Below are 17,745 nucleotides of genomic sequence, written 5' to 3'. Positions count from 1 at the left end.
GAAAGGGAAAAACACCTCCCTCAGATGCCCAGGGACGCTGGTCAAGGTTTGCAGAGTCATGGAAATGTATCTTGGGCAGTCAAGTCAACTCCTAGGATCTCTCATCTTTTTTAATGGGGAAAGACTTACGGTATGCCTCTTGGGGTTCGTCTCTTTTATCCCCACACTTTCACAGCTCGCTGTAGTTTTTCGGCAAATTCTTATAGTCGAAGCCCTCGTCTGTTGAAGTTCATCTTAATCATGTGCTAAGCGAGTGGCGTGTATCGTCTGCCCGTCGTCCTATCCTATGTCACGTGCTTCAGGAACGATATAATTTCCATCAAAAGAAAGCATTAGAGAGAGGACTGGGATAGATTTGTTGAAGTGTAGCGGGTGAAGTGGAGAACTCTTCTGCTAATACATTAGTGATTTATCACTAGGGTGCACAACCTATTGTGCCTCCATCTCAGTAGTCCTTGAGTATTTTTAGTGCAAGAAGAGAAATTATAGGCAGCAGTCAGATAAATATCTTTCAGCCTGGCATGATTCATATATGCTTTTCGTACCCACATGGCAGCTGTCATTCTTCAGGATTCCTCATACACGGAAGATCGAAAAAATATAGAAAACTGTTAGAAAGTATTATCAGTTCAAATTATTTCTTGGTAGAATGAAAATTTTCAATTAGAAGAAGCAAAAAACAATTCTAAAGAGACGTATATTGATTATGAACATGTTTGACTTTAACTTTTATACTGTGAAAGGTTGGAGAGTTCATAAAGCTTCCTCCTTTTTTTTTCCCATTAAAGCAAGTGTTTGAGGTCTCTTTATGTTGTCATGCCTTATGCAAGCAAGCAGGCAATAAGATATTATTTTATTTTGGCCAAGCATAAGATGTTACTGTATTTTATTATTATTAATCTTGCGGTTTCGAATACAGATGCTGTAATCATCTGTTGGTTCCACGCTTGTTTCTGCAGACACAGAAATCTTGGCTTTCTTGTATCACAGATTCGAGTCACAGAAATAATTCATGATGGGCTATCGCAGTACAAGGGCAAGATTTGGAAGGTAAACTCTATTTTCTTGAATTTCTGGGAAAGTTTTGATTAGCATCTGCTCAAACATCTGCTGACAACTGAGTTCCATAAATTACATTATGCTTCCGAAGAGAATTTAACGATATGAACATGCAAAGGGAAAGTTTTTCGTGGAGCCTCCAGCCTCCAACATCTAACATCATCACCTATTTGTGTGGGTGTGCGAGGTGTGTGTGTGTGAAACATATGGATTAATTGCTTCTTAACAGTCTTCCATTGAAATTACAGAGTAGGAGATGAATCACTTTTGGAAGAAATCCCAAGAATTCAGAAAGGCAAGGTATCAAATGAGGACGCTGCGTGCCATGACTCGGGCTCGAAAACTACCAACCAGAAGACTGGAAAATCCTTGAAAGCGAAAGTTTTGCGCAGAGTATTCTCTGAGGACTACGAGAGGGTGAAGAGCAATATCTTCGATCCGAGAGGCCAAACCATTCAAAGATGGAACAGAATCTTTTTTATGGCTTGCTTGGTGTCCCTAACTGTGGACCCTCTTTTCTTCTTGGTGCCGTCTGTTGACGGCAACAATATGTGCTTAGAAGATGCATCGACCCTCAAGATTTTCGTAACGATCATAAGATCAGTGGTTGATGCCTTCTACGCAGTTCAGATTTTCGTGCGCTTCAAAACAGCTTACGTTGCACCCTCTTCCCGGGTTTTCGGTAGAGGAGAACTGGTTATAGACTCGAAAAAGATCGCGTTAAGATACTTGTCCAGAGGCTTTTGGATCGACATCTTTGCGGCAATTCCACTTCCTCAGGTACTGTCTATAAGTTAAGCATAGCTGTTAATACTATTAAGCAATGGCTGGCACTGATTGTTGTTGAATTTTCATTCTAGCTGTTAATTTGGGCAATAATTCCAAACCTCGAGGATTCAACGATGGCTCAAAGGAAGAACCACATCCTGTTCTTTATCTTCTTCCAGTACCTGCCAAGATTCTATCTTACACTTCCACTCCGGTCGGAGATCATTAACGCTAGTGGTGGACTAACAGAGACAGCTTGGGGAGGGGCCGCATACAACTTCATGCTCTTCATGTTGGCAAGCCATGTAAGTCTCCCTTGCTTACTGTATTCGGTTAATGAAAAAGGTAGCTACCGGAGAAAGATTTCCTCATTTTCTTGAACTCTGGAAATCGACTTACCACGTTTTAAAAAGGTGATTTCAAATGGATAGGTTGCTGGAGCTTGCTGGTATCTGCTAGCGATCGAGCGACAAGAGTTTTGCTGGAGAAGTGTCTGTGATCAGGAAAAACCACTGTGCAGGTACGATTTCCTCGATTGTCGCCATGTTCAAGACCCAGGAAGGGACACCTGGTATAAGATGGCCAATTTAACAACTCTGTGTACATACAACAATCCTAATACCCCGGTTCAATGGGGTGTATACTATAATTTCGTGCCCGAATCAATCGCCAGCTGCAAATTCTTCAGCAAGTACTTATTCTGTTTCTGGTGGGGTCTAAACAACTTGAGGTATGTACATGGATTCCGGTTTACCATTAAATTTAAACAACACCGTGATTTTAGAAAGTGCAGGAAAATCGTAGTTCTACATCCGCTAACTAATTTGCTTGTCATGGCTGATAACGCCCTATTCTATTATGTGAACAGCGATGTTTGTCAGAACCTTGTGCCAGCCACTTATATTGGAGAAGAACTTTTCCTTATCGTGGTCGCGACTACTGGGCTAGTTTTGTTAACACTGCTCATTGGAAATATGCTAGTAAGCTCCATTAACATTTGCTAAAGTATTTCTCACTGCTCTCTTTCAACCAATTATGTTCTGATTCTTGAAACAATCAAAGCATCTTGAGCCTACTCAATGTTTTGAAAAATATTGCCTTCATCTCTAACAATGACAGTTCACTATTGATAAACTTTTGTGCGGTTTCTGTAGCAATTATTTTATCAAACAGTCAAGGATTCCCACTAGTCTTCTAATCATTTTCACGAAATATGCCTTCACTTGTTCTTGTTAGCGATACATCCAATCTACGACCATCCGGTTAGAGCAATGGAGGATCCACAGAATAGGCACAGAACAGTGGATGCATCATAGACATCTACCTCCAGAGCTGAGACAATCAATTCGGACGTATGACCAATATAAGTGGGTGACAACTCAAGGCGTTGATGAACAAGCCCTTCTCCGAGGCCTCCCAAAGGACCTGCGCAGAGCGATCAATCGCCATATCTGCTTTGATCTAGTTCGACGTGTAAGTACACTAATAACAAGCACTTCCAATTTTGAAAGTGAAAACCAATATTCTTAGGAGATTCGGAAGTGACAATGGATTTTTTTCCCCTCGTGAGATGGACTGATTTTCATCTATAATGAATCAATCAGGTGCCACTGTTCAATCAAATGGATGAGAGGACGCTCGATGCCATATGCGAGAGGCTGAAACCTGTCTTGTGCACACAAGACATGTTCTTAGTATGCCAAGGTGATCCGATACGAGACATGTTCTTCATAATCCGGGGCCATCTTGATTCCTGGACGACCAACGGGGGCCACACGGGTTTTAACTCATGCCGTCTGGGGCCCAGTGACTTCTGCGGTGAGGAACTCCTAACGTGGGCCCTGGACCCGCGGCTGAATATTGTCCTGCCCTCGTCCACATGCAATGTCAAGGCAGTGAAAGAAGTGGAAGCTTTCTCTCTCGCAGCTGAGGACTTAAAGTTCGTGGCAACGCAATTCAGAAGCCTACATAGCAGAGAACTGAGGCACAAGTTCAGGTTCTATTCGCACCAGTGGCGCACATGGGCTGCATGTTTCATTCAATCCGCGTGGCGCCGTCATAAGAAGTTGAAGGAGGAGACCAAGTCAAGAGAGCCCAAGGCTGGTCTGGCGGGTTCGAACGGCAAATTGACACCTTTGAGGTCATTCTGGGATGTGTACGCAATGGAGCTGATAGAAAGCACCAGAAGGGATGAGAATAATCAAGCTGGGTCGGCTTCCAATGTGGTGAATACAGTGCAAAAGCCGGTGGATCTGGATTTTTCGGTAGAATATTAGGAAATGTTGACTGCAATACTACCATAATCAAACTAGGATTCACCTTGAAACCCTGCACCTTTTGTGCATATTATAGAGCTTGGCTGTAGATCTCAGTGATATGTACTCTCCTTCAGTTTTACCAAACATTGGTGTACAATTTTACATATAGACTGTTGTTGCTCTCACAAGAACATTATGAAATCTATCAGAATCAACATAGACACGTCACATGGTGGATTCAGATTGAAAACTGATAATTTTGGTTCAGTTAGCCACAACCTTGTGGTCATCCAGTGAGCAGAGTATGCATCATAGCTTCTTGTGAATGGGAATCAAATTTCTTTTTCCTTCCTTTGTCCTCAGTTTGTAAATAATATGTATGTTCGCCTAAAAGAAAAACATAAGCAACACATATTAGAGAAATATTGGCAGAACAGAAAATGATCATACTGGCTGACCAACTCTTTAGTTATTTATAGGAAAAAAGAAAAATCGGATGACGTTATGCAAATTGAATATCAGATGAGCACCACATGTCCATCAAACTTAAGAACATCACTTAGAGTTAGCTAGGCCAGTTAACATTTGACAGGAGAGATATGACTGGAAGATGTCATTGACTGAATGATATTATAAAGGTTAGTGCATTGGTGATGAGTAATTAGAGTTCAGTGAAGTCACGCGAAACTCTAAATTTTAAGAAAAGAGATTTGGATTTTGTCTTGTGATAAACAAAGCATGCTGATACAAGATGACCTTTCAGCCACCTTAGTAGGGAAAAATGAAAAGACAATAAGGCTTGGGGATGTATTTCTCAGTTTATTTGCTGAGAGATCGACTTTTGACCGTGCTGGATCATTGTTGCAAATTAATCATCGAGATTGCTTACCGTGATATTGCATCCTCTTTCAGGAAAAAAAAATGATTTTTTCCATCTCTCATGTCATGCCTGCCGATAGCTACCTGGTTGGATCGAATATAAGTCATACTATACCTCGGCATGTGGATCCAATATAGTTGACTGTGTTTTATTATAATAATTTCTTCAAACTTGGTATCGATTCAAGCTCGGGTCTTCAATTCGATTTAGATAACGAAGGAGAATCATTCCCAACCTTATCAGTCAGAAAGGACTTAAAAAAGAAGAACGTATATCTAGTTCAAATCACATTCAGTCAGTGATAAGCCTGGCTTACAAGCAACCGTGACATGTGAATGTGAACTGGGTGATCTTCATTATTGCCTAAGTCAACTCTTTTCTTTTTCTTGACTCAAATTTAACTGAGGAAAGAAGCAACATCTTATTATGATGCACTACGAATTAAATGACATCAGGAAATACAGTTGGACTTTTATTTTTGGGTCATATGCGATAGTTGGACTTATAAATACGCATAATCTGGCCTGTTCCTATTGGCCAATCCCAGAAAAGTCCACAGAATGCATCCGAACTGTCTGATGTAATGTTTTGGCAGACGCCCAATGGAACCAAACCTTTGTTTTGACTTTCTTGCACTATTTTAACGGCCTACGGAATTTCGACCACAAAAAAAAAAAAACAGCTTACGGAACGAAAGCATACTCTTAATGTAATGAAATGCAGTGAATTGCCACCAAGCGATCAACACGACTCAAGGCCTACTTCGTTTGAGCTAATTACAGATGCTAATAAGTACACATAATTATCGGACAAACAGCTTTTAGGAACAATTAAGAGGTCCAATACTTGATTGAGTTCTGTGTAGCAACGTATGACATTCGGGTGTAATATTCTTCTGAAGTGAAAAAAAGGAAAACATCAGCATCGTCTCGTGCTAGATCCAGAGGAGCACATGTCAAGATTATGATAATAGTAATGCAGATGTATCTGACTTGGTTAATTCCTAGCATCTTTAGACTTTGATGCAAGAGCAGTCATCCTTTTTTTCAGTTTTCTAAAGACCTTTGTCAACTCCTTTCAGGTTCAGTACAAGAAACGGAAAAGAAATAGCAGTTTTGCTGGTCCAGGTGGAACCATTCCTGTTGCTTTCGGCTCGTAAATGGATCATTATATGTAAAACCCTCATGGCATTTGGAATTCTTCCAGGACCTTGTAGCAAAGAAAAAAGAAAAAAGAAAAAAACGAATAGAATTTCCCGATATTTTTCTTCCTGAATGAAATCTTTCATGACCCAAGAAGAGTTAAAATATGATGTGTGCAATGACAGATGCATTCGATCTGCTAACATCTGCCCGTGTTTGACAATGTTTTCTTTTTAATTCTTTCGCTATCTTGTCGGGCGAAGCAAGCAAGCAAAGAAATATTATCATCATTATTGTTGTTGTTGAGAATATATATGCAGATCGAAGCAGTTACTTTTTTTGTTAGTTCAACGCTTGTCTCTGCAGTTGCTCGAGGCCTCATTGAACCAACAAGAATGAATACTAATTCGTAGGAACAATTGGCAGAGAGTGCAAAAATGGCCGGTGGCAATAGAAGGTCCAGATTTGTAAGGTAAAAAGCTCTCTTTTCTTGAATTTCTGGGAAACTTCTAGTGCTTTAACTTTTCAAAAGATCTTATGACCAATGATAGTTCAACAGTCCATGTTTCTTAACAAGAAACTAGTGGATGACATACCAAAATGCTTCCAATTTAATGTTCATTACCTATCTGTGACTGCGCGCGCGCGTAACATCTTAATTGCATGTTTGGAGGCATAACTCTGATAGGCATAAAATACAGAGTAGGAGATGAATCCACTTGCATGGGACTGCCGACGGTGAAGCGGCACGGCTTGAGCGACCGATATCCGAAGGAGGACTCCCCGAGCCAAAACTGGGCCTTGATCAAGAGTACCAGCCAGAAGGCTGGTGAATACTTGAAATCCAAAGTTCTGTGCAGAGTGTTCTCTGAGGACTATGAGAAAGTGAAGAATAAGACTTTTGATCCGAGAGGGAAAACCGTTCGAGGATGGAACAAAATCTTCTTGATGGCTTGCCTGTTCTGTCTATTTGTGGACCCTCTTTTCTTTTTCGTGCCGTCGGTCAACAACAACTATCTGTGCTTGCATGATGGAATTGACCTCAAGATCCTCCTGACAGTCGTAAGATCGATAGCAGATGCCTTTTACATTATTCAAATCATTGTTCAGTTTAACACAGCTTTTGTTGCGCCCTCTTCTCGTGTATTTGGAAGAGGAGAGCTTGTAATAGATCATAGAAAGATTGCCTTGAGATACTTGCGCAGCCGCTTCTGGATCGATCTCTATGTGGCACTCCCTCTTCCTCAGGTTCCATCCTTTTGTTCAAGTATGACTACAGCTGTTAATTACCATGAAGCAATCGCTGGAACTAATCATAATTTGTCCTTTCAGGTATTAATCTGGGCAATAATTCCTAGCCTTGCGGGTTCGACCACGACAAAAATGAAGAACTTGCTCCTGTTCATCATCTTCCTTCAGTACATACCAAGACTTTATCTTATACTTCCACTCCGGTTGCAAATTAGTAATGCCGGTGGTGGATTAGCAAAGAAAGCATGGGAAGGGGCTGCATTCAACCTGATGCTCTACCTGTTGGGCAGCCAAGTAAGAGTAGCAAGGCCTTCTTTTTAAATTCGCGTTCCCAAGCGAGGAATGAGACTTTTCCAATGTGTCCAAAACAAATTTTGGCGATGTTTGAAGTTCATTGACAATGATAAAATCTCATCTTTAGTCCAAGAGCACATGCATTTAAACAGGCAAATTTCTCAGTACTTTCAGCTTGCTCGTGGAAGCAATTCAGATTTAACAAAGCCATACAGAGTCTTTTGATCCACATAGTCGTTCCATTTTTCTATTTGTGCTTGAGTGTCCATTAATAGGTCTGTGACATGCTTCTTTGATTCATTGTCTCGATCTATTCAGGAGATAAATTTATGGTCTTGTTTGGCTCCTCTTGTTTGATAAAAGGTTATGCAATTACGGTCCTCATTAGGCGGCTGAAAGACCAGTTTGTTTCCATGTTACATTGATAGGTTTCAGGAGCTAGCTGGTATCTTCTATCAATTGGGCGACAACAGTCTTGCTGGAGGTTGGCCTGTGATCAAGAAAATCCTTCGTGTCAGTACAATTTCTTTGAGTGTCGCTACGCACAAGACCCTGGTAGGGTCACCTGGTATGGGTCAACCAATGTCACAACTCTGTGTAACGGAACTAACGCTAGTGGCCCCATTCAATTTGGCATATATGCCACTGCTATGACTCTTTCTTTAGCAAGCTGCAAATTCTCCAGCAAGTACTTTTACTGTTTGTGGTGGGGTGTGAACAACTTGAGGTATGATCAGTACTGCCTATCTACTGTGACTGACGGACGATTTGCTATTTTAGAATGGTTACAGGTCATTGCTTTAAGTTTGAACAATGAAAATTAACAATGCGCCGGTTGATTAAAGCATACAGGAAGTCAATACCATCGAGAAAATCATCTTATACATCTCGTATGAACGAAGCATGAATTGTTTGTTTTCCATCTCCTAACTTCTGCATTTGAGAGATCCCTGCATCTCTCTACTTCCTATTAAAACTGAATCTCTAATATAATGTAATCTTTTTGTTTTTCAATGACAGAAAGAATTATGAATGCATGATTTTGCGGAAGTGTGAATTCACTGACTAGTATTGATGCTGAGTGATTTTTGTCCATCACTGACAAGGCTCTCTTCTAATCCATGTTGACAGCTGCGTAGGCCAGAACCTTGAATATACAGCAACCACTTATGTCGCAGAATTACTTTTTACAATTGCCGTTGCAACTCTTGGATTTGTTTTATTTGCCCTCCTCCTTGGAAATATGCAAGTAAGCAACCGAATCATCTTGAGTTTACTCGGATGGTGGTCTAGTTAGGGGATTTCAATCCATGCCTTTCTTAATTCGATATCGTTACCTTCATTACCATGTAACTGTAGTTTGATAGTGGAAGGTTTTTTTGCGTGGTTTCTCAGTTACTTTTTAAGCACACAGCCCGTTATCATGGTGAAATATTGTTTCATTTTTTATTGGTAGCAATACCTTCAAACTACGAACAGCCAATTAGAGACATGGAGGCTCAAAAGGACAGATACGGAGCAATGGATGCACCATAGACATCTACCTCCAGAACTGAGACAGTCTATTCGGATGTACGACCAATACAGGTGGGTGTCAACTCGAGGTGTCGACGAACCATCCCTTCTCCAGGACTTCCCATTGGACATGCACAGAAATATCAAGCGCCATCTTTGCTTTGATCTAGTTCGACGCGTAAGCTGTCTAATCACATGTGCTTCTTTGCATCAGTTGTCGCAGTATAATTTTCATTGTGGAAGCAGCTAGTGAAATTCTTTCCCAAAGAAAACCAACTCTTCGTCTACATCTTGAATAAACAGGTGCTACTTTTCAATCAAATGGATGAGAGGATGCTAGACGCGATATGTGAGAGGCTGAAGCCTGTTTTGTGCACAGGGAACATGTACATAGTACGCGAAGGGGATCCAGTCCAAGAAATGTTCTTCCTGTTCCGGGGGCACCTTGATTCCTGGACAACCAATGGTGGACGTGTAGGATTCTTCAACTCAAGTCGTCTAATTCCCGGTGACTTCTGCGGCGAAGAACTGCTAACATGGGCCCTTGACCCACGCCCAAGCATTGTCCTCCCCTCTTCCACCCGCACGGTCAAAGCTGTGAAAGAAGTGGAAGCATTTTCTCTTGCTGCTGCGGACCTAAAGTTCGTCGCATCGCAATTCAGAAGACTACACAGCAAAGAACTGAGGCACAAGTTTAGGTTCTACTCACACCAGTGGCGTACATGGGCTGCGTGTTTCATTCAATCTGCGTGGCGCCGTCATAAAAAGTTGAAGGAGGAAGCTGAGCTAAGAGAGAGTGAAGATGGTGCGAATGGCAAGTTGAGACCTTCAAAATTGTTTTGGGACGTGTACGCAAAGAAGCTGATAGAGAGCAACAGAAGGGATGAGAATCAACAAGCAGGGTCAACTTCTGATGCTGTGAACACAATACAGAAACCTGTGGACCTGGATTTTGCTGCAGATTATTAGGACTTGATGATGGCAATGTCACAAAGCATCGAGGCCTTGCGCTTTTGTGTATAGTATACAGCTTTACCATAGATGTTGCTAAGGTAATCTACTTCAGTTGTATGTAACAGGTACGGTTATCGATGTACAATATTATGAACAGATAGCTGCTACAAAGAGTACTATTGGACAAGTGATTTGGCAGCTATAACAGTTTCAATATGAAAAAAGCAATGACATACAGAGAGGATCAGGATTGAAGACGAAAACTTTCGTCTCAATTTGCACAACCCAGTTTCGTTCGGTACACAGTTGTTAGCATTTTTTGATATTAAGAACAATGGGTTATGGAATTGAATGCTTGTTACCTCATCCAGTTTCTTTCTATATCATAACTGAGTTTCAGAAAATGCTCTAGTCTTTTGCATTCTCTTCTGTTGAACTTCCGAGGTCAAGTCATGAGAGGAGACAGGCACTTTAACGCCCACATGACGATGATCTCACCCACATTCGCATTGCTCACTGATCACGGGGAAGACAAACCCTTCAGCATCAATCAGATTCTGCACACATCACACAAATACTCTTCCTTTCACCTCCACACCAGATCTTCCCTGAATAGAGCAATCTCGTGGTGACCGCCTCATCCTCTTGATTACGACGCTGTCTTATCTTGGACGCGATCATGCATCGCCACTTTCCCCCGAATCATCATCCTTGCTGCCTTTGTCTTGCTTGCACTGCAAGGGACGTGCGTTATCATTATCCAAATAGGACCCGATCTAAGCGGATTGCCGCAGCTCATCTTCCCATTGCAAACCTGACACTGCTGGCCAGGACGTTCATCCAGTTACTGCAAAATCGCCATTAGTTGTCGTGGAGCCTCATTGCATGTTATCTCTTCTCGTTGAAGGTATGATCGGTTTCGGATTTCCTTTAGTTCCGAGCATTAGTGTTAAGTAAAATCCATTCGAATGCCTTGCTAGATTCCATCATCACTAGATTTAGTCGCGAATGAGTGAGGCATTTAGGACTCGGATGTTATTAACTTTGGCCTTCTCATGTTTCCAAACTGCTGGATTTGATATATTAAAATATGCATGCTTAGTTCTTACGCATCAAAACATGCATGTTTTAGCATATCGAAGACCTTCATGTCATTAAATTACGCATATTGTTAGATTATGGTACTTTGGATATTTGAGTATACTTGAATTTTGGATGAGCGTGTTAATAAAGACTACTCTCATGAAGTAAAGGTCATATATTTTGCATCGCGTTGACTTTTTTTTAACAAAAAATTTAAATTAAATAATATTGATCATGTGTTCGTGTTATAAATTCTGCGTCATGTTGTAGATTCGAATCAAATTTCATGTTATATTTGCATTTAGTTTTGTGAGTTTTTAAAGATGAAAAAAACAGAGGATTGAAGTGCTGAAGAAGAAAAGAAGTATACGGATATGCAACCAACAAGGAAAACTGCAACTATTTGATTTCTCAATCTTAAATTTAAAGTTGAAACAAACTGAAAGTGAGAGAATCGTGGATGAAAATCCCAACAACATATCTAACTACTTCCTAAAGACTAGGATAACATGATTTTATTAACTGAAACAAACTAAAGAAAAAAAAAAACGTATTCAAAGAACACGTGCAGTACTGAAGCAATATTATAACACTCCTCCTTGCTTTAGGTGCTGCAAATCCCGAGCTTCTTCCTTAGATCTTCAAATTTGCTTACAGGCAATGGCTTCGTGAAAATATTTGCCAACTGATTTTTTGACTTGCAGTAAACAAGTGCAATTTCGCCTTCTTTCTGCACTTCCCTTAGAAAGAAAACTTGATTTTCAAATGCTTAGGTAGCGAATGATAACCATTCTGTTCCGGAATGAGTTCCTGAACCAGAAATAGATTTTTCTATTTCTGGTTCCTGGATGAGTTTCTGAGAAAAAAAACCCGTTTGATAACGATAAAAAATTTCTATTTCTAGAACAGAAACCCGTTTGATAACAGCACAAAATTTCTATTTCCTGAAACAAAAACCCGTTTGATAAACAACATAAAATTCTATTTCCAGGAACAGAAATCCATTTTTTTAGAAATGGTATTAAAATTCATAAAAATCTCCAAAAAATTCAGAAAATCCCAAAAAATTGAAAAATTCCAGAAAAAATCATCAAAATGTCGAGAAAATAAAAAAAATTCAGATTTCTGGATAATATGAATTTTGTTGACTTTTTTAAAAAAAAATCAAGAAATCAAAAATTTCAAAACTTCACAGAATTCTTAGAATATCTGTAGCCACCCACTTTGAGTAAAATTTAAATTTTTTTAGGTGCCCAAAAAAATAAAAAAAAAATAAAAAATAAAAAAATTTCAAAATTTCATTAAATGACTTAGAATACCTGTGGCCACCCACTTTTTGAGTAAATTTTAATTTTTTTGAGATGCCCAAAAAAATTTAAAAAAATTAAAAATTTCAAAACTTCACAGAATGACTTAGAATACCTGTGGCCAATCATTTCAAGAGAAATTTAATTTTTTTGAGATTTCAAAAAAAATTAAAAAAAATTAGAAATTTCAAAACTTCATAGAATGGCTTATAGAATACCTGTGGCCACCCACTTTGAGCAAAATTTAAATTTTTTTAGGTGCAAAAAAAAAATAAAAAATCAACAATTTCAAAACTTCACATACTGGCTTAGAATACTTGTAGCCACTCACTTTGAGTGAAATATAAAATTTTTGAGGTGCCCAAATGGTATTTTTGATTTTTTGCTTTTCTAATTTTTATTTCGTCACCTAAAAAAATATTAAATTTCACTTAAAGTGGGTGGCCACAGGTATTTCAAGCCATTCTGTGAAGTTTTGAAATTTTTTATTGTTTAATTTTTTGATTTTTTTTTGCACCTAAAAAAATTAAAATTTCGCTTAAAGCGGGTGGCCACATGTATTCTAAGACATTCTGTGAAGTTTTGAAATTTCTGATTTTTTTTAATTTTTTTGTGAAATCTCAAAAAAATTGAATTTCTCTCGAAATGGGTGGCCACAAATATTCTAAGCCATTCTGTGAAGTTTTGAAATTTTTAATTTTTTTATTTTTTTCGACACCTAAAAAATTTAAATTTCCTCAAAGTAGGTGACCACATATATTCTAAACCATTCTATGAAGTTTTGAAATTAAATTTTACATTGGATTCGTAACGTTACGTACGCCCGCACACAAATTCCAGTCAAATTAATGCAAATGGCCAAGCACTGGAACGGGTCTTTAGCATTCAACCACCATCGCTCTCGATATTTGCTCTCAATATTTGTGAGTATGCAACGTTCCTCATAATATCCCAAATGCTTATGGAGAAAAGTAAACCAAGCACATCACATTACAAGAGCCAATATAGTAGGAGATCCCAAAATACCACGTCACATTACAAGAGCTAACATAAAAAATCCTCAAATACAAAATAATGGAAATACATTAGAAAAGTCGGAAACACATTTTCATGGAATCTCCGCCATATTATTATCAATTGCCAATTGATGGCCCTCCCGAGTTCTCCTTTACTTACAGGTGCAGCAGCTTATACCTGAAAAATTCAAGTGTAACAAGCAAAAAAAAAAAGTCAATGTGCGTTAGTCGCAAGATTTGAATTAAGCAAAAAGCAAAACGTAAAAGCTTATCCAAACACACCCTTAAACTTCATGCTTAAGTCACCTTAATTCTCGGCCATACATGACAAACTTGAACAATGACATACCCAACGAGCCAACACCCAATGTACTTTAGCTATCAATCAACACCAATACAGACACTATTGCAAAAACTACATTAGAATATTTCCCTTCCTCCAGCGCCAAAAATAGAATAACAAAGGCATGTATCCTCCAAAGATGCCAATACAGAAGGAAACACTACCACTCCCAAAAAGTAAAACATTATGCTAGGACAGCACAAAAACAAATGCAAATCCAAAGATATTCGGAAAATGAAACTGCAGCCAAAGAACTGAGGCTGTTATATGTTATTTCCAATGACCCACAAATCTACCAATCAGTCCCTCAAAAGGCATGAAAATGCATATCAATGATATTAAAGAATTTAAACACACAATCTCATAGCCCCATTAATCAAGTTCCAAAAAGTGATCTCTCACAACATAGCAACTAAAAGTGCACTTCACTAGATGAAGTTTCTGATATGAAGTTGATATACGGAGTATATGTGCCAGGAGATGTCTATATTTCTTCTATCATTCACATTTTTAAACAAATGAATATATATTGGCTCTCCCAACTGATTAACGGAAAAAAAAAAGGAAATAAAGAAAGAAAGCAATAGTATAATATTAATTTCTAATCCATTCACAAAATCCTAAATTGGACATTGGAGTAAATGCACCACTCTAGAATATGCCTTTAGACCATAAATGACACCATAAACTGTATAATCCATGCAAAGTGTAGATGGGTATCCTGAGCCTTTGAAATAAGTCAAATTCTAAGAATAACCAAAATAAAAGTGGTGACTAGATAATTCGGGGAAACAAACTCATCAACTCCATCCCAAGTGGTCAACCTAACCACCCTCCGCGTGCTTTAAGCAAAACTTATTCCTACCATATTGCGAAGAGACTGACAAAAAACAACATTTAATCGTCAATCAGCAAAGCCCCGATCAAGTCTGCCACTGCACACTACCAAAACAGCAACACACGAAAGGCCCTCCTCAATTCACCACTTGCTGAATTTGTCCTGGAAGACTCCATTAAAGCAACGTGAATTGGCGCATTACCCCCATCGCACGATACACAATGACACCCAGACGAGGGAATACTACCAAAAAAAGTTCAATTGCGAGCATAAAAAGTAAAGATTAAGCAATTCCCCCAATCCCAACAAAGAGAAGCCGTGGGGACTCGAACTTCACGAACAAATCAATCAAAACAACACAACAACAACAACAAAACACATACACAAACACACGACCGACGGATATCGAGCTCCCCCGCTCATCAATGCGAGCGAGTTAAATTCGGAAACAAAACCGAAGCTCCCGCGGGTACCTCTCTCCGCCCCCACAAAGAAATCCCGATTCGTCGGGGCGCCGGAAGCCGAAACCCTAGGAATTCGGCGGCGGACCCAGGCGGCGACGCTGAGACCAACCCCCGCCCCGGCCCGACCCGACCCGCGTACCCCGGACGCCGAAGCCTGTGCCGCGACAAAGCCCTCGTCCTTCGCAGGTGAATCGGCTGCCGGAAACGCGAAAGGGGGCTCGCGAGCTGCGCTGCGAATCGACTCGCCCACGAAAGAACGAAAGAATCGAAACACGAATGGGAGACAAACGCCGAGAGAGAGAGAGAGAGAGAGAGAGAGAGAGACAGAGAGAGAGGGGAGGGGGAGGCCGAGCGGCCTCGCCCAGGTTTGGCGGCCAACCTCGCCGTCACCCAGATCTGGGCGACGGCGAGGTCGACCGCTGGCCATGGCGAGGCCGAAGCTGACCCCCCCGACGACGGCGACTTCCATATCCAGAAAAGAGAGAGATGAGAGGAGATCCAGCGCACGATCGGAGCTTACGTGGAGCAGGAGCGAGCGAGCGAGCGGCCCTGGCTTCCTCTCGGTCGGAGCGAGCGAACGAGCGGCTGGCTTCCTCTCGACGGCGACAGAGAGAGTACAGAGAGAGACGGGCAGATCAGAGAGATCAGAGGAGACGAGAGACAGACGTTGAGAATGAGTTCCTCATAAATGGTTCTGAGTTTTGTTCAAGAAATAAAAAACCAACTTTTTTTAGGTTCTGATTTCTGGTTTCAGAACCGGTTCTGGGATAAAACTTGTCCCAAAAATAGAAAAATAAAATTACGTTATCAAACGGATTTCTGGTCCAAAACTGATTCCGGAAATAAAAAACCAGTTCTGGACAGAACCAGAATGGTTATCATGCGGTACCTTAGTCTTCCCATGAAAAACTGGATTGTGAGAAATTGCAATTGCTGCCTGATTATCAACAAGAATTTCCGTGTTGTTCCACTGCTTCAGGTTCAAATCACATAAAATTTTTCTTAGCCAAATTGCCTGATTAACTGCTGCTGTGGCTGCTATGAACTCAGCTTCTGCTATGGATTGTGCTACAACTTCCTGCTTCTTAGAGCACCATGAGAAAATTCCCGAGCCAAGACTAAAACAATAACCAGAGGTACTTTTCATATCATCCACCGAACCTCCTCAATCACCGTCAGAAAATCCTAACAGCTTGAAATCTTGGCTTTTCTTAAACTTCACACCAAATTCAATTGTTCCTTTAATGTATCTCACTACTCTTTTTGCTGCTCTTAAGTGCATTTTAGTAGCACAATGCATAAAACGAGATAAGAGACTTACAGAAAATAAAATGTTTGGTCTTGATGCCGTGAGATACATTAGACAACCAATCAGACTTCGAAAGTAACCCTCTTCAACTCTGTCAGTCCCGTCCTCTTTGCTCAAGCTCTCCTTTTGATTCATTGGAGTGGCCATTGCCTTGCAATCCTCCATACGAAACTTCTTGAGAATTTCCTTGGCATACTTCTTTTGATAGATGAAAACTTCATCTTCCAACTGCTTAATCTCCATTCCCAGAAAGTATGTCATTAGTCCAAGGTCTATCATTTCAAAGATCTGCATCATTTCTATTTTGAACTTTCAACAAGCTCGGCATTACCACATGTGATTAAGAGATCATCAACATAAAGAGAAACTATAAGCAGATCATCTCCCTTATGTTTCACATAAAGAGTAGCCTCTGACATGTTTTTTTCGAATCCGAGGCTTGACAGATGCTCATCTATCTTGCTATGCCATGCTCTAGGTGCTTGTTTCAAGCCGTATAGAGCCTTCTTGAGCAAGTAGACCTTCTCCTCTTCACCTTGTTCCACAAATCCCTCGGGCTGTTCAACATAGATCTCCTCTTGCAAAATACCATTCAAGAATGCATATTTTACATCTAGTTGAAACACCTTCCAACCCTTTTGAGCTACAATTGCTAGCAAGAGTCTTATGGTATCCAATCTAGCCACGGGTGCAAAGGTGTCTGAATAATCAACACCAAAAATCTATGCATAACCCTTAACTACAAGTCTAGCCTTGTACTTGTTGATGGAACCATCTGCATTTAACTTGGTTCTGAACACCCACTTTACTCCAATAACCTTTCTATCCTTCGGTTTGTCGACAAGCTCCCAAGTCTTATTTTTTTTTTATCATCGACAACTCCTATTCCATTGCCTTCTTCCAGTTCTGGTCTTTAATAGCTTCTTCATACCCTGCAGGTTCACAAATGGCCACATTGCATCTCTGATAGATATCATAGAGCAGTCTTGTTCCATGGATTGGTGGATCATCTTCCAACTCTTCTTGCCACTGTTCCGTTGCTCGCTCTTCTATTGTTTGGAAGGGAAGACTTGATTTCTGCTTGCTCGTGGATGTCTCTTGTGTCTATTTCCAGTTCCACTTCTCATCTTCATTAAAGAACACATCTCTACTGACAATTATCTTCCCTGTTTGAGGTTGATACACCTTGTAGGCCTTGGAGGAAGAACTGTAACCCACGAAGATGCCCGGTTCTGACTTCTTGTCAAGTTTATCACGCTTGACT

The 17,745-nt window shown here is 40.2% G+C and overlaps 3 protein-coding genes across 3 annotated transcripts; 2 read left to right on the top strand and 1 right to left on the bottom strand.

Moving 5' to 3' along the window:
• Positions 1–1,015: 1,015 nt before the first annotated feature.
• Positions 1,016–4,335, top strand: LOC115673559 (protein CNGC15b-like). The gene is made up of 7 exons (XM_030595774.2): positions 1,016–1,050; positions 1,308–1,839; positions 1,920–2,132; positions 2,259–2,557; positions 2,696–2,807; positions 3,064–3,300; positions 3,432–4,335. Exons 1-7 carry the CDS (start codon positions 1,016–1,018, stop codon positions 4,101–4,103), a joined length of 2,100 nt encoding a protein of 699 aa, XP_030451634.2. The 3' UTR covers positions 4,104–4,335.
• Positions 4,336–6,445: 2,110 nt separating this feature from the next.
• Positions 6,446–10,409, top strand: LOC115673569 (protein CNGC15b-like). The gene is made up of 7 exons (XM_030595785.2): positions 6,446–6,579; positions 6,809–7,355; positions 7,440–7,652; positions 8,081–8,379; positions 8,784–8,901; positions 9,109–9,345; positions 9,471–10,409. The coding sequence occupies exons 1-7, from the start codon at positions 6,545–6,547 to the stop codon at positions 10,134–10,136; spliced, it is 2,115 nt and encodes a 704-aa protein (XP_030451645.1). The 5' UTR covers positions 6,446–6,544; the 3' UTR covers positions 10,137–10,409.
• A 5,928-nt stretch (positions 10,410–16,337) lies between these two features.
• Positions 16,338–16,724, bottom strand: LOC130138610 (uncharacterized mitochondrial protein AtMg00810-like). Its single transcript, XM_056313108.1, has one exon. It carries the CDS (start codon positions 16,722–16,724, stop codon positions 16,338–16,340), a length of 387 nt encoding a protein of 128 aa, XP_056169083.1.
• Positions 16,725–17,745: the final 1,021 nt, after the last annotated feature.

The sequence above is a fragment of the Syzygium oleosum genome, unplaced genomic scaffold, assembly GCF_021117445.2.
Source record: "Syzygium oleosum isolate NSW1041296 unplaced genomic scaffold, Sole_v2.1 Sole_v2.07, whole genome shotgun sequence".
In the NCBI taxonomy this organism is placed as follows: Eukaryota; Viridiplantae; Streptophyta; class Magnoliopsida; order Myrtales; family Myrtaceae; genus Syzygium; species Syzygium oleosum.
Note: the sequence above shows the minus strand (reverse complement) of the source record. Positions and strands in the feature narration are given on the sequence as shown.